The sequence below is a fragment of the Monodelphis domestica genome, chromosome 5 (genome assembly GCF_027887165.1).
Source record: "Monodelphis domestica isolate mMonDom1 chromosome 5, mMonDom1.pri, whole genome shotgun sequence".
Taxonomy (NCBI): domain Eukaryota; kingdom Metazoa; phylum Chordata; class Mammalia; order Didelphimorphia; family Didelphidae; genus Monodelphis; species Monodelphis domestica.
The window spans coordinates 272,115,687-272,141,656 of record NC_077231.1 but is presented as its reverse complement, the minus strand read 5'-3'; the positions used below and the strand labels follow the sequence as shown (position 1 = coordinate 272,141,656).

At 36.0% G+C, this 25,970-nt stretch overlaps 1 protein-coding gene across 2 annotated transcripts in view; it reads left to right on the top strand.

Moving 5' to 3' along the window:
- Positions 1-25,970, top strand: part of LOC100027271 (ATP-dependent translocase ABCB1-like) — a 119,159-nt gene that overhangs the window by 11,399 nt on the left and 81,790 nt on the right. For both annotated transcript variants that reach the window (XM_007504942.2, XM_056800162.1), the window contains exons 5-9: positions 2,862-2,898; positions 5,016-5,207; positions 5,767-5,938; positions 9,775-9,899; positions 19,012-19,183. In XM_007504942.2, coding sequence (XP_007505004.1) covers positions 2,862-2,898; positions 5,016-5,207; positions 5,767-5,938; positions 9,775-9,899; positions 19,012-19,183 — 698 coding nt within the window. The remainder of the gene's footprint in view (positions 1-2,861; positions 2,899-5,015; positions 5,208-5,766; positions 5,939-9,774; positions 9,900-19,011; positions 19,184-25,970) is intronic.

Sequence of the window (25,970 nt, the reverse complement as noted above, 5' to 3'; positions counted from 1 at the left end):
CTAGTATTTTAGACATTCCATCACCTAATTTCAAAATAAACCAGCCAACTGTTTATTGAGCATTGTGTCATGAAGACTACTGAATGAGAAGACATGAATCTTCTCCTTGAACAAATTCAAATATACTTGAAAGACCAAGAGAAACAATGTATGTATGGTATTAGGCTAGTTACTTGGGCCTCAATTTACTCATATTTAAAATAAAGAGTTTGGACTAGATGGTTTCTAGAATTCCTTCTACTTTTAGATATATCTCTGACTCTAAAAGAAAGCATATGCTGGAGTAATAAAGGATGAGTTGTAGTTTATCACAATTGTAGGAGACATTAGAGATGAAGAATTGTTTAATGAGCTGGCCAACATTTGGCCTGGAAAAGAATAGAAAAGAAGGCATTATAGGCAATCTGAGCAACAGGGAGGCAGGAACAAGTATGGTGTATTTGTGGGAAAGAGGGAAGCCAGCCTCATCACAGTGAAAGGTACCTACAAATAAGAATAATGAAAAGTAAGATTCTATGAGCAAAGTGCATCAGATTATGGAAGGCTTTGAAACATGGATCAAGGAGTTTAGATTTAACAGGAACAAAAGGGAATTGTTGAAGATTTTTGAGCAGAGGAGTGACATAATGAAGGTCATGTTATCAAAATTAGTCTGTTAACATGATGCATTAAGGATGCTCAGTTTAATATGGATTAGGATATGAGAAATTGGAGGTTTCATGCAAGAAACTGTTATCGAGCTGTGAAGTGATGAGGGACTGGATGGGGAGTGGGAGTGGGGGAGTGAGTGAACTCAGTGAGATAGTTTCTTTTTTAATTTATGGGTGGTATCCACTACATGGTGAACACAGAATAAATATTAGTAATTAGTTGATTGAATGATTCCTAGACCTGATACTACCATTACCAAAGGGCTGTTGATACATTCCTGGCTCTGTTGCTTTCTCACTTTTAACAACCATTTGAATCTATTTTCTCTAAAATAGCAAAGAATCTAGAGATCTATGTACATAAGTGTCATTTAGAACCACCTTCTGGATGATGGGCAGAAAAACAGCAATTACCTCTCCTTTCTGAATCACTATTCAACACAGACCTCATCATCAAACACCCTATTTTGTCTGTATTGCATCTGAAAACAAAGTAAAAAAAGGAAATATCACAATTGATTGTCACTAGTCTGGACAATTAATCAATATAGCTAGCATTTAAACAGCACCTACTATGTGCTCAGCACTTTATAACGTACCTATAATGTACCTGTATAATTTTCTTGTATAATGTACCAAGAACTTTATAAATGTCATATAATTTTATGCTTATAACAACAGTGGGAGGTAGGGATGTTTACTATTCCCATTTCATAGATAAGAAAAATGAAGTAAACAGAATTTAAGTGACCCGCCCAAGGTTTTACTGCTAGCAAATGTCTAAGGCCAGATCAGGCCCATCATTCTCTCCATGGCACCATTCAACTATCTCCAGTTGAATACCAAAATACGTCAAATAGATATGAAGTTACAGAATCTAATTTATTTTTCAAAATTATCGAATCTCAGTCAGAAGAGACCTAGAAATTCGTTTAGTCCCACCCCACACCTGGAACAATATTCCCTTAGTGACATAAAAACATCTTAATTTTATGTAACACTTAAGGCTTTACTAAGCACTTTCACCATATTTCTATATTGGATGATGAACTTATTTCAAATCTAAAAACTCTTCTTATAGGCAGAAAAATTAGAAATAAGGCAAGAATGGAGTAGTTTTGTCATCTTCCACTTTCTCCTCACCACAATGACCCTGGACAGCAAATAGTTTCTTTTATACAGCCATATAAAAAACTGTAATATTTTTGTTAAACCCCCTTTTCTGTTATTCTTAATCCTATTGTCTAGGCTCAGCTCATTCAGAACCTGAATTTCCTGATGCTGTTCTTATAAGAATTCAAAGTTTTTTTTTTTTTCTAAAGTTCAGAACTAAAAAGCTATTTCTATAGTGTCACAGATAGGCTTTCTGGGTTGTTGTAGTTCACTTTTGTGTAATGCTTAATGGTTGGTTCTAAGCGCATGCATCGTTTCCTTACAACCATGTGAGCGAAACAACTCGAGTATTATTAGTTTTCTTTCATAGATAAGGAAACTAAAGCACAGATGGGTTGGGTCTTGTCTCATATTTCATGACTAGTAAATGTCTGACTCAGGGCTTGAACATAGGTCTTTTGGCCCTGCTTGTTCCTCTTACACCGTCCTCCCAGGTAGCTCTTGGAGGTTTTGTATAATAAAACTGGATATCTGAATATAGTAAATCTCTTAGTGATTCATTCAATTCTAAGACTTTAAGTTTAAAAAAGATAATTCTCTACATTGATAGAAGTTACTCCTCAGCTATACCACTGATATTACACATCCTTCCAAAAAGAAAAAGCAAAAAATCCAGAACTAATGTATTGTGGTTTTAAAAATCAGTGTATATATAATATTAAGTAATGATCTGAAGCCTCCAGCCTTATTAATGTCAGATATATAATTCAATGTCTTAACATGTTGGTATAAATTATTTATACAGTCATGATTCTTAAAGAAGTTTTTTTTTCTTTTTCAAAATATGAGAACTAGAATTTATACCATAATTTTGTCATAATTAATATATGTAATCTAGAAAGTACATACAACACAATGGCAATTTCATTCTCCTATCTTAAATTTTTAAGTAGAATCTGAATAGTTTTTGACTTATGGAAATACAGGGATATTAAATAACTTCATTTTTAAATATAGCATATATAAAGCTAAGTAAAGTCCTATACGTCATATCTTTTCACTTAACTCATTTCTTTCTTTTTTTTCTTTATGGAGCAGCCAATTTCATATCTGATCTGGAAGAAGACATGACCACGTAATTAATTATACTTCTTGTTGGTATCAGCTAAGACTTTTATTATACTTGTTCTGAAATTTTTATTACATTGTCAGTTTATGCTGTAGGGACAGAATGGGCAGTAGCAGTAGTCATATTATTATTGCTCAGTACCTGGATGATGTGATATAGAAGAAGCCTTCTCTGGTTTACAAAATAATGTTCACTTAAGATTTTGATAAATTTTCCTTACTTTAATATTCAATGTGTTAGCTTATCCTTTAGTGGAATATAAATGAAAGCAGTTAAATAGTTTCTAGAAACATTCTCTCCCCAAATATGATGATACATTCCTGCAATTTCTGCTACTGGGAGAAGCTGAAGTTGGTGAATTCAAGTGAGGTCCAGCAATTCTGAGATCTAATACAGATTAGATGTTGAACTGTCTGGAACCAATATGATGAGCTCCTAAGAACCAAGAAATAGACATCCATCTGCCTTAAGGAGGGGTGAACTAGCCCATTAAGGAGGAACAAACTTCCATTCTGGTTATTAGTCATATTGGACCCACAAATAGCCACTATTCTTCAACCTGAGTGAAAGAGATGCAAATTTAAAATTAATAATAATACTAACAACAATAACAAAACCTTGACGCAGCTTTAAAAACAGTTTTATCAACAATTCAGTTCTGACATTATCACTGAAGTCAGAGAATTTTCGTTCACTTTCCAGGCTTTTTCCGTCATACTTACATGACACATAATGATGCCACCTGGAAGTAATATGATTATTTTTGTTTAACCATAGCCAACTATACATTAATAGCTTGTTTCCCCACCCCTACCTTTTCCCTATTTCCATATTCTTGTTTTTCCATTTGATTAATGATTTAAGAAATTTAAAAGACACTTAAGTTTACTACTTGTAACAAAGATACTAAAGATACATAAAATAAGTGAGAAAAGAGATGAAAAAAAGATAGGGTTGTCCAAAAGATAAGACCTGTTATAGAATGGATTAAAATGGCATTTGAGCCTTTTGGGGAAACCAGAAACTTCAGTGTCCAGGTGAACTTTATTTTTGGTTTTTGTATTTAACCGCCAATGGAAATCTTCTAATGACTACTTGAATTTATTTAAATTCTTAGTTTGTTTTTAAAAAATTAATGACAAATATATGGAATTACAGACCTTGTATTGCTTTAGATTTCAGAGCAATACTGGTATTTATCTCACCTATTTAGGTCTCTTCTACTAACACTGAGGTAATAATTCACCAATGAGTAATCCATTAACCAAAGGCTTATTTCCCTGATCAAAATTATCTGTTGTACTAAACTCAGAATTTGTAGGGAAGGACTGTGTGCCAAGATCCTTAATTATGATAAAGTATTTAATCACAGTTCATTGTTGAGATGTTATTTTCTGTTCCTCTGTACAGCTTGTGCAAAATTCACTCATACACATACATACACAAATCTGAATATTAAAATGTGAGAAGTTGAGAACTTCAGTTATAATCCAGTTCTACTTCATTTTGAGTGCTCTGGCATTTCATTGTTAAAAGTAATTGTTTGACAATTTGTGTTTGTATGTGTAGGTGTTGAAATACCAAATATCTGGTGAAGAAAATGTTTTGCTTCTCTAGATGGTTGGGAGTTGGTGTTAGAAGATGTTTATCTATTTTATAACTCATTGTAGAATTAGATTTTAAGAACTAAGAATGAAAGGACTGAAATAAACCCTTTGAGAGACATGGTAGTCAGTTGTACTTACCCTTCTTATTTTAGGGAGTCTACCTATCTTTGGAATGGTGTTGTTTACCATCCCCAAACACTAGGGAACATTATTCTCCTTGATTCACTCATCCTGACAGGAACTCTTTCCATTGGCCCACCTGCAGAAGTTATCACACCAACTCATTAGTAGAGAGGAAATAAGTAATTAAGAAAGAATGGGATGGGAGAACTGCTATTCTACAGATGAATAATAGCCCACTAGTGATGCTAACAATCTCAGTTTAAGACTTGTCCTACTTCTTAAGACCTGTGAGATTAGAGAAACTGAGAGAGAGAGTAGGAAAAGTTAAATTGTCTCTAAAAGACTTATTTTAACTGAAGGAAATATTTTCAAGGGCTATTTGGTGTTTTCCAGGTACGCATATTATTACAGTGGAGTGGGTGCTGGGGTGCTCATTGCTGCCTACATTCAAGTTTCATTTTGGACCTTAGCCGCTGGACGACAGATTAAGAAAATTAGACAAAACTTTTTCCATGCAATAATGCGCCAGGAAATCGGTTGGTTTGATGTCCATGATGTCGGGGAGCTGAACACTCGACTCACTGAGTAAGCACATTGTTGGATATTTAATTTCTAGATGATTCTTTGTGCTCAATGACTTTAAAGGCTCTTCTGATTTTTAAGAGATCTAGCTAGCTCCAAAGAAAATATCTACTAGATTGTAAATATGAGGACAAAGAGTGTGCTTTATTAATTTTTGTATCACAAGGGGGGCTTGAACTTGTAGGTGCTTAATAGTGATTGTCTAATGAAGCTGTGAAATGTATATTACATTGACAATTCACATTTGGTGTCTACATTTTTAGATCTATCAATCATGATAAAAATAAATGTGAATATGGATGGTTTGCTTCTTAACTTGTTTTCCTGTGGATACAGTCTCTGAGAAATCTGAAATGTTTATGATCAATTGTTTTAGAACACATATTCATGTTCACACACATGAGCACAGTTCTGTGTAGCAAATATTTGACTTTGTAGAACAAAAAAGAAAATGAGCATTGACCTCATCCTTTTTTACAGTATCAGAAATAACCTAAAACACAACAGAAGTTATTTAAATGTTTATTATTTCTAATAGTAAGATTTACATTCTTTCTTTTAGTGATGTCTCAAAAATTAATGACGGAATTGGAGACAAGTTGGGACTGTTATTTCAATCCCTAGCATCATTTCTCACAGGCTTTATTGTTGGATTTACAAGAGGCTGGAAACTAACACTTGTGATTCTGGCTGTTAGTCCTGTCCTAGGCCTGTCAGCTGCAGTCTGGGCAAAGGTATGTAAAGCCTGTGAATTTTTAAAATAATATTTTTACCCACAGATAAAACATATCTGCCATACTACATGAATCAATAGTTCCCTGACTTGTCTGTTACTGGGTTTAAACCTACCATTAAAAATATTTGAGGTGTGGGATAGAGTCAAGATGGAGGAGTAACTAGAATAGCAGTGCCATTTCAACATGAAAATCCTCTCCAAGACTAAAATATTGCCACAAAACAAATATAGTAGTGAAAGAACCAGCAAGGAGACAGAGTGAAACAACCTTCAATAAAAAGAAAAATCCAAATGGTAGGCAGACAACTAGGGTGAGATGGAAGCAGAGCTTGCAGGAGGCATAGCAGGGAGTGAAGAGCAAGCCAAAAGCAAACCACAACCACCCTACCCCAACCCCATCCCACATCTGCTCTCATAGTCCTAAGCCCTAACAGTCAGACCCTGAGATCCTACAGGGGCAAATAGTGGTTCAAGCCAATCCACACTCCTTGAAATTTCAAACATGTGGATAAGTCTGGAGTCCCAGCCCAGGGCAATCTATGCTAAAGAGGGCCTATCTGCATGGTCCCAGAGAGAATCCCAGTTTGAATTTTGGATGAGGACATAATCTATGGTTTGGGTTGAGGACACTGTTCTCAAGGGGATACAAGCAAAGCAGGACCCAGGGGAAAATTTATACCTCTGAGTGCCTACAGCACTCAGGGAGAAGATCAATTAGTTGGGCTTGCAACTTTAAAAAAATTAGAAAAAAAAGACAAATCAAAAATCTCCAGATAAAAACTAAATTGGAGATCCTAAAAATTAAAGGAGAAATTAATCAAATTGAAAGTAAAAAAAAACTATTGAACTAATAAATAAGACTAAAAACTGGTACTTTTTAAAAAACAAATAAATTAGATGAAGTACTAGTTAATCTAATTTTAGAAAAGAAAGAAGAGAATCAAATTAACAATAGTATCAAAGGGAAAAAGGGTGATCTCATCTCTAATGAAGAGGAAATTAAGGTAAGTATTAAGAACTATTTTGCTCAATTATATGGCAATAAATATGATAATCTAGGTGAAATGGGTGGATATTTTTAAAAATATAAATTGCCTAGATTAACAAAAGAGAAAATAGAATACTTGAATAATCCTATCTCAGAAAAAGAAATTGAACAAGCCATCAAGGAACTTCCTAAGAAAAAATCTCCAGGGCCAGATGGATTCACAAGTGAATTCTATTAAACATTTAAAGTACAACTAATCCCAACACAATACAAATTATCTGACAAAATAAGCAAAGAAAGAGTTTTACCAAATTCCTTTTATGACACAAATTTAGTACTGATTCAAAAGAAAACTACATACCATTCTCCTTAATGAACATAGATGAAAAAATCTTAAATAGAACACTAGCAAAAATACTCTAGCAAGTCATCATGAGGGCTACTCACTATGATCAGGTGGGATTTATACCAGGAATGCAAGTTTGGTTCAATATCAGGAAAACCATCCTAATAATGGACCACATCAACAAGCAAACCAACAAGAACCACATGATTATCTCAATAGATGCAGAAAAAGCCTTTGACAAAATACAACACCCATTCCTATTGAAAACCCTAGAAAGTATAGGAATAGCTGGGCCCTTGCTCAAAATAATAAACAGTATATATTTAAAACCATCCACAAGTATCATCTGCAATAGGGACAAGTTAGAGCCTTCCCAAATAAGATCAGGAGTAAAGCATCCATTATCAACTCTGTAATTTAATAATGTTCTAGAAACGCTAGTAATAGAAATTAGAGAAGAAAAAGAAATTGAAGGGATTAAAGTAGGCAATGAGGAAACTAAACTATCACTCTTTGTAGATGATATGATGGTCTGCTTAAAGAATCCCACAAAATTAATTAACAGTAGAGTAATAACATACAGAATTATAATTTTGGAGTTGATTTTGAATATGGCATGGGAGTAGTATCTCACTGACGGAATTAGAGACTCAGGCCACTTTAAAAAATGCATCCTGCATGGGTGCTCCATATAATTTGGTGATGGGCTGTTACTGTACAACAATGAATTTAGCCTTCAGTATTGTAATAATTGAAAATAAAATTATTAAATGTAATATTAATTAAAATATTGTGGTCGCCATTATAAAATTAACTCTCAAACAGGTGTCTGTTAGTAGCTCTTAACAATGTAATTTTAATTTAAAAAATGGAAATATAGAGAAAAAAAGAAAATGAGGGAACAGGACAGAAAAATCTCACCTCTCTAGAAAAATACTCTAAACCAAAATCTGAAGTCTGCCAAGCTGCTTAGCCCACAAAGCCCTCAAAGCATTTTAATCCAGGGCTTCTAGTATTCTTTCTTACTATTCTATATATTACTTCTTTATGTCCCTGCCTTGGAGACCTATCGAAAATGTTTCATAAGCCATAATACATTATGCAAATATAAACTTTTATTATCTTTATTATTGGTTTTTTGGGGGGGGGCTGGGCCCATAACGTGCTATAGAGAACTCCTCCTACCAGCACAGGCAAGCCCTTATTCTGTCATTTATGACCTTAGAATGTTGCCTGCAGCACTGAGCGTCTCACGTTTTACCAAAGGTCACACAGTCACTTTGTGGTAGAAGCAGGTCTACCTGCCCCTGAGGCTGGCAGGAAGGCACCAAGGACATGCCTCATTTGCATATTGTTTGTAATTGGACGGTGCTAATGATGGGAAAGATCTGGAGGGAGGAGGCTCAGTCTATTGACCTACAACACCTGCTGAGAAGTTACTAATCACTCGAAATAGGTAGAGTTTCTGTAGCTAATGTTTGCAGAGGACTTTACTCTGATAGCATCCGAGCTTTGTTTAGCCTTTTTTTCAGTCATGAGTCCCTTCTCAGAATAACATTTTTAATGCAGTCAAGCAACTAACTAAGCTCTTAGAGTTCACTAATCATATAACACAGTGAGTGTGCTAATGAGTAGTGTGCTAATTATTGGGGCTACAAAGAAAAAAAAACAGTCCCTACTCTCAAGGAACTCACAGTACAATGCAGGAGACAACAGACTATCAGTGATGTACAAGCAAGATAATAAATGGATAAACTGGAGAGAACCTTAGAGAGAAGGACCTGAGACCAAGGAGGCCTGGGAAAAGGTTTTTGCAGGAGGTAGAAGTTTTGTGGGGACTTGAAGGAAGCCAGGAGGGAGATGATTCCAGGCATGGGGACAATCAATGAAAGAATCTGCAGCAGGAGAAGGAATACTGGGTGGGAGGAACTGCAAGGCAGTCAGTATCACTGGACAGCAGAATAAGTGGAAAGAGGTAAGCTGTAGGAAGATGGGAAGGTGGAAGGGTGGCACGTTATGAAAAGTTCTAAAGTGCAGTATCGAAGGTTACAGAGGGAACAAATTATTGTGAAATGGAGCTATCAAAATAAAATAAGCATATTTTAAAAGTAAATTCATGGATGCCAGGTTAAAAATCAGTGGTCTACAATGGTTTTGGGGAGTGTTAGAATAAGCCATACCCTCCACAAGCTCAAAAAGCAATGTCCCCACCTTTCCACAGATGGACTTCATGTGTTGTTGGCATCAGAAAAATGGATCACTTGATGGCCAATCTTCTGAGCCTCTCCCCACTTAGCTAGGCTGCTTCTCAGACAACAATGCATCACTGAGGCTTTCTGGCAGCATTAAACTTCCCAGAGCAGATCCTCCATCAGCAGAACTACAAGAACTCTTAGATGTCATCAGAATTCCAGAATAAGTCTTCAGAGTTGAATTTTCTTCAAGGAATTTCTAAAGCATGAAGTCAAAAGTGAATTCCTCTCTCTTTTTTTTTTAACAGATACTGTCATCTTTTACTGATAAAGAATTATTAGCTTATGCAAAAGCTGGAGCAGTAGCTGAAGAAGTTCTAGCAGGAATTAGAACCGTAATTGCTTTTGGAGGACAAAAGAAAGAGCTTGAAAGGTTGGTTCATCTCTCTCTCTCTCAAAGTTGATTGAAAACTATTTTAAAATTTTATGTATTTTTCTGCATGCATATTTCCTCTATGTTTATTATATTGCATATAAAGAAAATATTTCCAATACACTTGATAATATTATCTTAGGTGCATGCATTTCCACAAAGTATTGTGTTAGACATAGTCTTCCAATAGATTCCTGGTACTTAAGGGTAGCCTTAATTTGCATCATTCATAAATGTATCATATCTGAAAGGCCCCGATCAGTTATAACAGTTCATCACATAGTTGATTTACAAGGAAAAGGCATGCAAAATAATTTCCATTCTAGCCTGAGCCTGTCATATTTAGGAAAATAAATCTATAGGAGGAAGAAGTCCTATCTAGAACATGCTCCATAATATTTTTAATTATCTGCTGAGTGGAGTTATTGATGTCTTTGTGTCCTTCTATTATGGGATAAAGGAAACCTATCTTACTTGAAATTATAATTCCAATGTGGTCCAAATACAAAAGAACATGTTTAAATTTGAAGCATGTCCATAAATGCAAGACCTTGGTTATTTGTCACCAAATAAAAGAAAGAAATCAATTTTGAGACATCTTGAAGACAGATAACACAAAAACACAGTTTCCTGGAAAGCAAGTTAATTCAGTATGATTTTTCATGACTAACAGCCTTTCAGGTTAAGAAGAAATAATAATTTTGCTTTATGTTATTAATTAATATTATTTTATCCCAATATTTTAAAAACTCTAACCTCCTATCTTAGAATCAATTCTATTTATAGGTTCCAAGGCAAAAGAGTGGTAAAGGATAGGCAATGGGGTTAAATCACTTGCCCAGGGACAGACAGCTAGGAACCAGGACCTCTGATCTTTATGCCTGGCTCTCAATCCACTGTACTGACTAGATGACCTTCCCCTCACCCCATCCCCCACACCAAGTGGTGTCTTTAAAAAAAGTAATTTATTTGTCTATAACATTAACATACCCAGATAACTCCTTCCCTCTCTCCATTAGAGAGGGCATCATTTGACATTATTTGTCGTACTTATTGCTATTTATTGATTCTTTCTCTGGAGGTGGACAAACATGTTATTCTTCAAACCATATTTTTATTGCTGAACCTATTGTTCTCTTGGCTCTGCTTCTTTTATTCCTCATAATTTTATGTAGGCTTTTCCATGCCTTTTTTTTAAAGTTAGCCTGCTCATCATTTACGAAGGTACAGTAGTATTCCATCACAATCACATGCCTCAACTTGTTTACTCCCAACTGATAGGCAGCCATTCAATTTCCATTTCTTGGTCACCACAAAGAGCTGCTATAAATATTTTAGAACATATAAGTTCTTTTCCTTTTTACCTGACCACCTTAGGGAAGAAACCTAATAATGTTATTACTTGGTTAAAAGGTATACACTGTTTTAAAACTTTTTGGGCTTAATTCCAGATTGCTTTCCAAAATGTTCACGTTTCACAGTTTCACCAATAATGTATTAGTGTCCAATTTTTACCACATGTCTTTGAAAATTCATAATTTTGCTCATTTACGATCTTAGTCAATTTGATATCATATTATGATAGCTAAGAGTTGTTTTGGTTTGCATTTCTGTCATATATAATAGTTTAGAGCATTTTTCATATAGTTACATATAACTTTGATTTCTTCATCCAAAAACTGTTCATATATTATGATCACTTTAATTATAAAATGCCTCATATTCTTATACATTTGACAAAAGCCTCTATATGTTTTAGATATAATGAGACCTCTGTCCAAGAAACAGCCTACAACCCCCCCTCCTTATTAACAGCTTTCCTTCTAATCTTGGTTACATTAGTTTCAATTGTACAAAACCTTTTTAATTTAAGGTATTCTAAATTATCCATTTTAGACCTCGCAATCCTTTCTATCTCCCAAGAAGATTTAAGACTTATAAATGAAACCCCACAATTATTTCATATATAGACAACAGATGCTAAATGTGGCTTTTAGATCAATGGTAGTATTGATTAAAAGACCATTCATTTAGTCTGGCATAGGGTTTGGATTACCCTAGTGGAGAGCTGGAATCTTGCCCAATATTCTGGGAGGTGACCTCCATTTCATGTGCTTTCCCAGGGAAGGAAGTAGCCTTTGTTTTTCTATTGAAGAAATTTAGTGGATTTTCTCTCTTGGAACTCTGCCTACTGGCTTGGCATCAGAGAGGGATTGTCCTATCTGCTCTGCTGAAAAAAAAAAACCAATAAACCAATGGGAAGTAATAATGTCTGAGGTGCTCCAGGGACCACTCCATTGTTTTTTAATATTTTGACAGGGAACTCAGTAGTGAAACAGATGACTTACTCATGTAGTGAATTGAATCAAACAGGAATAGTTAGCACCTTTGAGAAAACATTAAAAATTTAAATAATTTTAGTACATTGGAGAAGTCATTACAAAAGTTCCACTTTGTTATTGAGGTTTTCCCCCTAAGAACAAAAGTATATTTGGCATTGTGATCTGAGAAGGATGCATTTATTATTTCTTCTTTTCTGCATTTGGTTATTAAGTTTTTATACCCTAGTACCATAATGATGGACCTATGGCACATGTGCAAAAAAAGGCAAGTAGAGTCCTCTCTGTGGGTACATGAACCATTGCCTGCCAGAGTTTGTTACTAGAAAGGCAGAGGAACTGAGGGGAACTGTTCCCTTCCTCCTCTACACCGTCCTGAGGACATTTTTTCTCTTTACCCACCACTTTGCCCAAAAGCCCAATGAGAGCTCTTCACATGTGGCAGAGCTGGGAGGGGAGCATTCTGTCCATTCCCTTCCCCCTCTTCACATATGTCCTCACTTCACCCACCCCTCTGCCCAGCATCCCAATGGGAGCTCTTCCTCCCCTGTCTAGGATAAAGAAATTGGGGGGAGGGATGGTGCTGCATGGGGTCTGGAGAAAGTGGGGCATAGCATTTGGTCTCTAAAATGTTCTACATCACTGCCCTAGTACAATGGTCAATTTTTGTGTATGCACCATGTGCTTGTAAAAAGAAAAGTTATTCCTTTTTATCCCCATTTATTTTTCACCAGAGTCTATTAAATATAACTTTTCTAGAATTTTATTTACTTCCTTTTCTTCTTTCTTATTTATTTTTTGGTTAGATTTACCTAGTTCTAAGCAGAGAAGGTTGAGGTCTCCCACTAGAATAATTTTATTATCTATTTCCTCCTTGAGCTCATTTAGTTTCTCCTTTAAAAATTTGGAGGCCAAACCATTTGGGGAATATATGTTAAGTGCGGATATTACTTCATTGTCTATACTAAGATAGTATATTTGTGAAGGAAAAACAAACCACTTAGATACAAGATGGGAAAGAATGGTTGTTGCTATGATGTTCATTCCATAACAAAATGGAAGTGTAAAACTAAGGTGAGTACTTCAGAGCAGGAGCATCTTAACATCCTGACAGTAATCACTCATATGTATAGAGCATGTTAAGGTAAATAAGTGGCCTTCCCCATAACAACCCTGTGAAGTGAATGGTACATGTATATTATTTCTATTTTACAGGTGAACAAACTAAGGCTTAGAGTGGAAAGTGAATGGGTCATAGTTGTATCATTAGCTAATAAGTATCAGATTCATAATTTGAACTCATGTGTCCTGACTATAAATGCAACACATTTTCTTCTTCATTATATTATCTCTGGTGTTTTTAGGATTACCTTTAAATATTAACACTTTGAGGCAATTAGATAGGATTAGGCTAGATTTTTTTAAGGTATCATTTTTTACACACATTCTTTCAGAGCTTCAACTTAAAAAATAATTCAAAGGTTCTGCTATTTTATTAGCCCAAATAAAAAATATATTTGAAAACCAGGATTAGATCTCTAAAATTCTGAGTGTTTCATGGTACTCAGTACTGGTCAGATCCTTTGTAGGACAATCTGTCTATCTAGTTGTAATTGCTTTAATCAAAGCCTGAAATGAAATGTTGTCCATAGGAGACATTTTAAAAATCAAAGAAATTAAAGATATATAAAGAGAAGTAAAATGGAGTTAACATATCTAGGCCATGACAGTGGACTCAATAATTTTTAAAACCCCTTCCAGACAAAAGGCAAATGTGCCAAGCACTGTGCTAAGTACACAATGGAAAGACAGTCTTGCCCTCATTCTAATATCATTTTAAGGTAATGGAATTTCAGTAAACTTTCAAGAAGGTGGAGTTCAAGAAGGTGAAGAAGAAAAGAATGAAAATCTTCATAAACTGCAATCAGGGATTTATTTTTATTTAAGTTTTTATTTTACTTTTAAAAATATTTTTTCATGTTTAAATGATTCATTTTTCCCTCCCCTCTTTAGAGCCAATAAGCAATTTCACTTGTTGTACAAATGTTGTACAACAGGTTGTACAAAAGGTTGTACAAGTGTTATTATTTGATACCTATTTCCAAATTTTTCATTTTTACCATAGAGCTTAAGTCTTAAAGTCAAAACCCCAAATCATAAACCCATATAAATAAGTGATAAGCAATAAGTCATAACTTTTTCTTTTGCATTTCTCCTCCTATAATTCTTTCTCTCCATTCTTTCTCATAAGCCCTTCAGGAGTGTCCTGGATTACCATATTACTACTAGTAGTAAAGTCCATTACATTGGATAGTTTCACAATATTTCACTTTCAGTGCACAATGTTCTTTTTGTTCTGCCCATTTCACTCTGCATCAGTTCTTGGAGGTCTTTCCAGTTCATATGAAAATCGTTCAAAACCATTCCCCAATCAAGGGACACCCTTTCATTTTCCAAATTTTCTTGCCACCACAAAAAGCGCGACTATGAACATTTTTGTATAAACACTTTTTGTTATTATCTCTTTGGGGCACAAACCCAGCAGTGGTATGGCTGGATCAAAGGGTATACAATCAGGGACTTAAGACATCCCTTATCTCCCCAGTTTCTCCAACAGTACCTTACACACCACAATACTTTACAAATATTGGTCAAATTATATGGAATTCCCATAGATATAGCTTTAAGAGTAGAAACTGATTTCCTCAAAACAACCCTTTGAAGTCAGTTCTCATGTATTTTTCTTACCCCGTTTAATAGAGGAGGAAACTAAGCATCAGAAAGTTATGTGCTACATTGTTGTCTGAACCTGAGTTGAACAGTGATCTTTGGACTGTGTTCTCAAAGATAATCATAGATTTTTGATTCAACAAGTATTTATTAAATGGTCATTATGTAACAGGTACTAGAGATACAAAGTCTATAAATTACTCTAAACAATTTATCTTGTTGCCAAAATAATTAAAGTCATCAAGGAGTCTTCTGTTCTAAATAGGCTAACAATTGGGTTTTGCAGGAGTGAAATTGGGTGTGTGAGAGAATGAGGAAGCAAGATAATGGAAAGTGACTAGGACTTGCCATCAAAAGGATGCAAGAGTAGTTGTTGCAATGAGAAACAAGTCTAAAAGAGTAAAGATGAAACATTATTTGCCTCCTGGCAGACAAGTGAAGTGATGAGTTTAAATTCAAGAAAGGGACTTATTTTGAAAAATGCCCAATGTGGGAATTTGTTTTGCTAGACTATGAAACTTTGTATTTAAGTAATTGTTTATTCTTTAAAAATGTTGCTCAGTGGTTTGAGTGGAATATTAGGAAGGACAACTTCTAAAAAAATTGTTTTTAACAACTGCTTTATCACATGGTTCGATGGGGATAGGACTGGGGATGTAGACTCTAAACAATCACCCTAGTGCAAATATCAATAATATGGAAATAGGTCTTGATCAATGACACATGTAAAACCCAGTGGAATTGCTCATTAACTATGGGAGATGGGTGGGAGGAGGGGAGGGAAAGAACATGAATCCTATGACCATGGAAAAAATATTCTAAATTAATTAATTAAATAAGTAAACTTTTTAAAATATTTTAATGTTTTTTAAACCCTTACCTTCTCTCTTGGAATCAATAGAGTGTATTAGTTCCAAGGCAGAAGAGTGGTAAAGGCTAGGCAATGGGGGTTAAGTGACTTGCCCAGGGTCACACAGCTGGGAAGTGTCTGAGGCCAGATTTGAACCTAGGACCTCCCATCTCTAGGCCTGGCTCTCAATCCACGGAGCTACCCAGATGCCCCCTTAAAATAGTTTTTAAATTGATCATTACTTGAAAATTTTTCTAAAAGTAAATTTAACCCCCCCTCAAAGGATTCAGATCTTAGTTCTACTCTTTGCTAGTTTCATCACAAGTCACCACACTTCCTGAGCCTTTTCACTCTACCCACTGCAAAGAATACTTGAGAGGAGAAGACCCCTCAAATCTGTGTCTCTTGTAGAGTTGATTTGACAACCTATTGAAATATCACATATGTAGCACTTTATAAACCATGAAGACTTTTTAGAATGTGAGCTGGGAAAATAGGAAAGATCTCCAATTTTATCATAATAAGGAACCTCAGGGTAGGAAATCTCTCTCCAAATAGAGATCGCAAACCCCTTTGACTTAAGAGGTGGTTCCTAGAGGAGTGATTTGCCCAAGTCATGTAGCTAATAAATGTCAAAGGCAACATTTGATTTTAAGTAGTCTTGATACTGAACCCAGCACTCTGTCCATGTTATAACATTCTTCTGAGGTGTTATAATTGCCACTGAAAAATAGGGGAAAAAAAGTTTTATAGTTCATTTTATATCTTTTTATATATCCTTTCCCTTATCCCATTTTTATTCATCCATGTTTTCTAGAATCTAAAGTTTCTTTCTCATTGTTGCTTCTTCCTGTGCGAATGTTTCCTTTTGACTACTTGGGCTAGCCTGAGATCAATGAAATTGTTTCTACTAGCATGGTGGTGCCAATGAAATGGTTTCCACCAGTCTGGGTAAGAAACTACATGATGTACATGAGATAATAGGTGTGAACTTCAGCTCTGAGTTTCTTTTCATCATAAACACAGATAGCATGCCTTGTAATGGCTGCCTGTAAGCACAAGATTGGATAGTGAAGAACCAGCTAGAAGGTACTAGTGTTTTGAAATTCATGAATACAAAATGTTTTTTATTATTTTATTATCTAAGATTTTGTTATCTAAGAAGACAGATTTCCAAATTTATTTGGGAAAATGTAGCCCTTTTTTGCCATTTTGTTTTTATTATCTACCTGTCTTTTTAAAAAAAATATATGCATCATAAAATTTCGAGCTGAAAGGAATCTTTAGGAGAACTTTTAGCGCCTAATGGTTTTCAAACATTTTGGCCTCAGGAACTCTTTATACTTAAGTTTTTGTTAATGTGGGGTATATCTATCAATATTTTTCATATTGCTTAGTGGCATAGCTGTTAGAGCTATTGGTCTAGAGTCAGGAAGACCTGAGTTCAAATCTAGCATCAGAGACTTACATAATAACTGTGTGGCTGTGGGCAAGCCACTTAACTCTGTCTATCTCATTTTCCTCATCTGGAAAATGAACTAGAAAATGAAATGGCAAACTGCTCCAATATCTTTGCCAAGAAAATTCCAAATGAGGTCATGAAAAGTCAAGCATGACTTAAATGAATGAAAACCAACAAAAAGAAATGAAAATTGATAAATTTTAAAATTTGCATCTTTGATTCATTTAAAATCAGCAATAATAAACTCACACATGTTAATACAAACAAATACTTTTTTTAAAAAATAGATATATTTTCTTTTCTTTTTTTTTAACCCTCACCTTCTGTCTTGGAGTCAATACTGTGTATTGGCTCCAAGGCAGAAGAGTGGCAAGGGCTAGGCAATGGGGGTCAAGTGACTTGCCCAGGGTCACACAGCTGGGAAATGTCTGCGGTCAGATTTGAACCCAGGACCTCCCATTTCTAGGCCTGACTCTCAATTCACTGAGCCACCCAGCTTCCCCCAGCTATGAGATTTGTTGTTGTTTTTTTTTTTTACATTTTTAATCTCTTTAATGTTTGGCTTAATAGAATGTAGCTAAATTCTCATATCTGCTTTTGCATTTGATCTTCTATTATGTTGTTGTGATATTTTGCTTGAAGTATATGAAGAAAATATAGCTTCAAACAGATATGTAACTGGAAAAGAGAGGAGCTTTTTAATAAGCAAATAATAATAATGTTTTAGTATTATTATGAAAAAAATGTTGGTCCTGAAGACCTGTTGAAAGAGCCTTGGACACCCAAGGGCTCCTAAGAGTCTCTAAGACTTTGAGAATTACTGATCTAATCTATTCCTTTCATTTTACAGATTAAAAAAACTAAATCCCAGAGAATTTAGCTGCCAGCATTTGAACTAAGATCCTTGAACTCCAAATCCGATGACCTTTCCCTTCACCCCCACTCATTACACCATGCTGGTTCCAAATTTGGGGATGTTTCCTCAAATGAGAGGGCAACCATATTCATTTTATTTACCTTCTTTTTTTCTATATAGTCTTGAAACTGCCAGCTCGGTATTGGGGGGAGATGGGAGACTTGGGGTTGAATGGGAGAGATAGTTTTTACAGTAGTTAAACTCTACCCCAGATAGATCCCATAAGAAAGCTAATATAGCCAGCTGAAAGAGGTAACAAGCCCTAAATTTGTCACCGATATTAAAGATCCTGAGTGGGTTGTAATTTTGACTAATCTTCATGATGCTTTGTATATCATGAGTCGGAGAGTTTTTGAACTGTCAGCTTAAATACTTGTTTGAACATAATTCATATTTGATAGCTAAGAGGTACAGTGGATAGAGTGCTAGTCAGGCCTGAAGTCAGCAAGACCCATCTTCCTGAGTTCAAATCTGGCCTCCAACACTTCTTAGCTGTATGACCCTGGGCAAGTCATTTAATCCTATATGCCTAGCCCTTGCCCCTCTGTCTTAGAATTGTTACTAAGCTGGAAGATAAGGGTTTATAAAAATAAAATTAAAGACAAAAATGTTGCAGAAGCTATGTCCATTGACCTCAGGAGTCATCTGTTCTCCAAGGATAAAAACGTATGCTACAGTGAGAATATAGCAGATTTTTAAGTCAATATGCATTGGATCTGCAGAGAATACTGGGGTGATGTTTTATGTACTTGGGATTGCCCTGTTATTGCTCATGAAGGTGAGTTAATATTTTTAATTGCTGCTGTCTTTAACAGGTACAATAAAAATTTAGAAGAAGCTAAAAGAATTGGGATAAACAAAGCTATTACAGCCAACATTTCAATAGGGGCTGCCTTCCTTCTGATCTATGCCTCATACGCATTGGCTTTCTGGTATGGAACCTCATTGATTCTCTCTGGAGAATACACTATTGGAAATGTGCTCACTGTAAGTGTGTTTGCTTATGCTTCACTAGAGAAATTATTGGGACTTTGTTTTGCTTTAGTAAGAGCTTCATTTAGAAGAATAGGAGAATAATACCATAGCAGTTTCAAGTAGAAATATAAGGTGCCTGATTTTTAAAGTAGAAATGGAATTGGCTATATCATGAAATTAAATTGCACTGGCCCAGGAGTTAAAAGTTCTGGGTGCAAATTCTGCCTCTGAGACTTACCACCAATGTAACCTTGGACAATTTACTGAAAGCTCTCACAGGCTCATGCGTAAAATGAAGATGTTGGAATGGATGCCTCTGAAATCCCTTTCCCTGCAAGATCTGTGACCCTCTGAATATATCTTCAATGATTCTTATCTTTTGGGGTATTGCTCAAATAAATTATTCAATGGTATAGTGGGTAAAACTCCTTCATTCAAATTTTATTTTATCTTTACAATTAACTTTCATTTATTTTCTCCCTTTTGTACCTGGCTCCATTAGGAAAGAAGAAAAATCCTCATAACAAATACCAATTGTTTAGCAAAACAAATTCCTACACTGGCGATGTCCAAAAGTTGTTAAAAATATTTCAAACCCTAAAAAAATGATTTAAAAAAGAAAAATTATAAAATGCATAAACAATTTGCTTTTAGCTCCTTATTTTATAGTGCATTTTATATCTGTGCTTGCTAAAACTTAGTCATAACAATAACATTTTTGTCCTCTTCCAATCTCTGTTCCAACTGTATAACCAGCCGGCTTGTTTCTTGCTGCTTATCTAGTTGTAATCAGTTTGTGTGACCTTTCTGCCTTACAAATAAAGCTACTACAAATATTTTTGAGCTGCTCTTTTTCCTTTTAGTAACATCCTCGAGCTATAGCCCTAATGTTGGGATCATAACAAGAAAAGAGATAATGATCATTGCTTATTGCTTGAGAGTTCTTCAAGAGGATTGTGCCAAATCATAACTCCACTGGCATTGCAAAAATGTTTCTTCTTCTTCTTTTCTTTGGGATTAAGTGACTTGCCCCAGGTCACATAGCTATTAAATGTCTAAGGACAAATTTGAACCCGCCTTCTCCTGACTCCAGTCCTGGCATTTCTTAACAGACCTGACTCTGAATGACCCCAAAGAACTGACGGAGGCAAACTGAGTCCTATTGGTGTGATAGCAGTAGTGTTTATTTTCTGGAAGTATGGACATGCATGTGGAGCAAAGAGGGCCTTGTCTCAGCTATATGAAGGCAGGCTAAGGCAACACCTTAATTATAGGGTCTTTGAGGAAACTGGAGTTTGAAAGGTAAACAAAGTCAAGGAAGAGTAAGAGGGTGCCCAGAAAGAGATATTGCTTATTAAGACTCAGACCACAGATGTTCTGAAAGGTCTACATCTCAGACACAGAAAAGGATAGATTCTGGGTCTATAACTCAGAATCAACATAATGGTGGGAACTGTCTAAGGCTAGCTGGATTAGCTATGTTATTGCAGACATGCCTCATTCTTCTGGGGTCACTGAGGCACTTTCTCGAGGCTTTGTGATTGTATCAGAGGTATTGCTCCCCCAACGCATTCAATAGTTATGAAATTTTCTTCCTCTTGTGTATATGGGAAGAAAGCAGCTCAAATGCAAAGTTAGCATCTAAATTCTTTCCTCACATTTCCTCTCTACATTATGTTACCTAGTTGCCCCTTTCCTCTCATTTTCCCATAATTGCACTAACATTAAGCCTCATTAAAAACAATATAGACAATACAATAGGTAAAACTTTCAGGCTCAGTGGGAGCTTAGAGGTCATCTACTCAACATCTTCATTTTTATAGATGATTAGTGACTTGTACAAGGTTACATAGAGAGGAAGTAGAAGAGTTTTGATTTGAACTCATGTCCTTTGACTCCAAATCTAGCTCTTTCCCCTCTCTATCTCCATCAGATCTGAAAAGAGTTAATGACAACGTGGGAAATAATTTTAAATTTTCTTTTCTAATGTTTTGCATTTCTTTTCTTTAATCAAATGTCATTTGATCATTGAATGTTGACAAACAGATATTGCTCTTCAAAGTTTTGTGTGTAAGCTCCTTGGATTTGGGAGGCCATCTTTTCATGTTATACTTGCCATTGAAGTTCCCTCTTCCCTAGTTTGCTTCTATTTTTTAAATGCTTGGTTTTGGTGTGCAATCTTTCATTTGTAAATAACCTGATCTATCATTATTGCAAATAACCTTTCCCCATTTTGAATAAGAAGGTTCCTCTTCCCCACAATGTAGGGGCATATTTTTTCTTCCAGGTAAGTCTATATGATAGATAGAGAGATCATTGATCTAATTAAAATTTGTTGGAGTCTATGGTGTGTGGAGTATCCATCTAAATGCCTTTTTCCCATATTGCCACACAATTTTCCCAATAGTTTTTATTGAATAAGAATTTCTTTCCCTAGTGTTGCTATTGCTGTTGTTAATAATCTTGGGGTATCAAAACCAAATCTAATGTATATCTTTTAGTTATTTTCTTCCACTGTTTAATTTGTCTGTGTTTACTTGTAATAGATAGTTTGGGTAATTGCTGCTTATTTTGAGATGGAGTGGGCTTTGCTCTCCTGACTTAGTAATTATTTTCTTTTTTATAATTCTTGTCCACTAGTTTTTCTATATAGATTTCCTTGTTTTATCCAATCCAGTTTTATCCAATTTAATGAATAGGCCATTGGCTATACTATCCAGCCTGTGTATTAATTTGAGAAATAATGATATTTTAAAGTATAATTCAACCTATCCACAAGTCAAGTGAAAAAGACACTCATTGAAAGTTCCAGTATGTAGGGGGTAGCTAGGTGACTCTGTAGATTGAGAGCCAGGGATAGAGATGGGAAGCCCTGGGTTTAAAATCTGGCCTCTCACTTCCTAGCTGTGTGACCCTGGGCAAGTCACTTAGCCACCATTGCCTAACCTTTACCACTCTCCTGCCGCTGAACCAACAGCAAGTTTTGTTTCCAAGATGGAAGGTAAAGGTTTTAAAAAGATCCTGTGTGTCAGGTACTGTGAAGAGAGATATGGGGAAAGGGAGGATATGAGGAAAATTTGGAAACATCTGCACTCCAATAATGCTTCAGCTCATGGGTAAAGAGGTAGAGAGATAATAAGATATAAGACAGAGCCTTTGAGGACAGCCTGCTACAGTGGAAATATTGTTGGCTTTGAATGACCTGAATTCAAGTCTCACTTCTGATACTTCCTGGCTGTGTGACTTTGGCAGTTGCTTGCCATTTCTGATCCTTAGTTCTTTCAGATATTAAAAAGGAAGTTACCTTTCTGTCTTGTTTATTATACAGTCCCAAATCCTTATCATGTCTACCATTTGTCTCCTATTCAGCAAACTTCAGTGACGTCTCATTAATTATAGAATATAATTAGCACAACCTTTAAAGACTTGATGGAATCTAATGTCTTATCCAGCTATTCATTGGATCTTTCTTCCATCCAGTGATTCTTGGGCAAACATTAACCAGGGTTGACTAGTGGGAAGAACATTAATCTAGTGACTGGCCTGGGGTCAGATAATAGAGAATCATCTTTCCGATTTCAAATCTAGTGTCCTTTATCTGATGCCACCCAAGAACTTTCTGTTTTTCCAAGATTTCTCCCAAATCCCACTTTCCCGTTATTGGACCTTGTATTTGTTTTACCATCATTCTTTTGAAACCCAACCATGCCACAATGTGTGTGTATACTAGCTTGACTATACACTCAGTCTCAGATCATCTCATGTTTACAGATGAGGAAACTGAAACTTAAAGAGATTAAGTTATTTAGTCAGGAAGACGTGGCCAGATATGGTACTGCTTTTCCTATCTTTGTTTGTCTCATCTCCCAGCTGCCTCCTGCCAAATCTCAGAGTAGATGGTGGCTATACCTGGCAGAACTTTTGCAGTGAAAGATGTGTGTTACTTGGTTTACCTCAGGAAATATTTCAGAGATTGATATAACAGTTGTTTGCTCATGCTAAAGACTACAGGAAGTCAATAGCTTCAGTTTTACGTGAGACATGCTTTGGGCCTTACCTACACCGTAAGGTCAGACAAGTGGATTTCTGTTTGTCCTTCAACTTCTAAAATGTCACACTGAATTGAGCCAAGGACAAAATCTAGCTTGTAAAAAAGCTGATGTCATAGCTAGTTATGTTTCCATTTAAAGGGCATCTTTGCCCTAATCAGATGAATTTGAGGCCAAAAAGAAATGACTACAGCAATGGAAAGTATCCCATAGTCATCTTAAGCATGTTAGAAAGGCAGGGTTTGCCTTTTGGGAGAGGGCAGAATGTTCAATTGGTATCTCTTCTGAATACAGTTTTAAAATGAAGGAAATAATCTTCCAGAGTATCCGATAATAATTTATCATAGGCAGAACAGCTTTAAAATTGATGCCTTCCATTTTAATTGCAATTTACACTCTCATATGTTTATAAGACAGTTCCCAAGAAATGTAAATAAGCTTTAGTTGTGTTTATTATACAAATCCAGACTGTTTAAGGTTGGAGAAAGACTGAGAATAGCAACAACAGTGAGGAGAAAGGACTTCATCCAAATGAATTTTTATATATATATATATATATATATTTAATTTTTAAAAACCCTTACCTTCTGTCTTAGAATGTCTACAAGTATTGGTTCCAAGACAAAAAACTGGTAAGAGCCAGTGTGGAAAGGAAAACCCTCCTTATCCCTGTACCTCTTCAATCCTCTACAATTCCTTTAACTATTACATCAGGCAAGTGGGGTTAAGTGATTTGCTCAGGGTCACACAGCCAGGAAGTATCTGAGGTCATATTTGAACCCAGCTCCTCCCAAATCCAGGCCAGGGACTCTACCGACCAAGCCACCTAGCTGTCCCCAAAATACATTTTTTTTTAAAAAAGATATCTTAACACAGTCTCTTCAGAGTTGCCAAAAGCCAGAATTCTATCTATCTAAAAACCAGCAAGCTTTACTGTAGTTAATAATTTTAGTTCAAAATAAAGGTCTAAATGATGCCTATGACCTAGTCTTTCTCCATCAATAATAAGGCATTTGGTTCATAATTTGAATTATAGTTAAATCATAATTTGAATAGGGGCATTTGCCCCTATTCTATGTTGGGCCTGACTCTGGCTGGTCACCTGATAGTGTAGATCCTAAGTTGGAACGCAATGAGAATAAGGTTGGGAGAGTGAGCAGAAAGAGATTTCATCAGCCATAATAAAGGAAGGATATTCAAGGCTTATTGTGGTGAATATGGTGAGCTGATCCAGCTGAGAGTAATGGAACGAGGGAAGCACACAAGCATGGCCTGAGCTCCTTATGGTTCTTCTTACTCAGATGTCTCAGATGTCATAGCCTGAGCATTTAGGCCCTCTGAGTCAATCGCCATAGGGATGGTTTATGTGTCCTTTAAGGGGAAAAAAGCCTAGCTTGCAAAGGGTTGGGAATGGGAGGGTTAGACTCCTACTCCATCCAGTCCACCATTATTATCTTATTCCAATTTCCCCAACTAGCTTCATTTATCTCTCTATCTAGCCTTGATCTCATGCTCTGTGTGTGTGTCACTGTCTCTCTCTTTTTCTGTCTTACTCTGTCACTGTCTCACTCTCTGTGTCTCCCTTTCCCTCTCCTCCTCTCTCTTTCTCTCCCTCTCCCTCTCTCTGTGTCTCTCTCCCTCTTCCTCTCTCTGTCTGTCTGTCTGCATCTCTCTCTCTCTCCTCTCTCTCTGTCTGTCTGTCTGTCTCTCTTTCTCTCTCTTTCTCCCACTGTCTCTCTTTCCTATCCCCTTCCCCCCTCTCAAACACACAGTGACCTCATATATATGTGTGTGTGACCTGAGGAAAGAATAACCTTGAGATCAGTTGAATGGTAGGTTGAACATTTGGCAAGGGGGAACAGCCCTGGACTTATTCTCTAAGAAGATAGAAAAATAGGAAGTGCCTCACCAACCAATTCATATTAAGGGGGCTCTAGGGTATCCATAGAAGAGCTTGGAGGCCCTCCCAGTTCAACAAGCAGTTTCCCCCAAGAGAGGCCAACCAGATTCATGGTAGTCTCCAGATCTTGTTCAAAGCACCCTCTGGGTTTGCATCTACTAAAAACCATGACTCACGAGCCCCTCCCGATACTTTTATACTTTTCATATCTAGAGGACATAGTTCAAAGCAAAGGCATGTAATGAGAAGAATGGATATAATAAAGGGATTCACATAAAAGCAAGTCATGTGGGTGAGGCTCACATGTGGAGAGGCCACTAGGGCCCCTGTACCACAGGGAAGTCCTTTTTGGACCTGCCATCTTTCCGATGGCTGCCAGCCCAGTTTCATTGGACCCAGGGATTTAGTGTTTGTCACCATTCTCTAGCTTCAACTAAAGTCTTTTTTATTTTTTATTTTATTTTTATATTTTTTTATATTTTAATTGATTAATTGATTTTTAATCTTATTATTTTATTGTATTGTATTTATATTTTATATTGCTACCTCTATAATGCTTTTTCATTTTTAAAAAATGCTTCGGGGATTGTAGAAAAGGTAACATACTCTTTAGGACACAGAACAGGGTTCTCTAAGCTGAGTGCTTTCATGCTTCTCTACATGAAGACTAAGTGCCTGAGTGTCTAGGCTTCGGGTCTTTATGGGCAATCTTACTCTAATGCATAGTAAACATTCCCTATACCTCTTAGTCTTAATCTCTGAAGGCCTGTAACTACCAAATGGTTCTGCGTTCAGGGTTTTCCAGTTTTCTAACTCTAAACATCTTCCATTTTGCATGTGAGCAGGCATG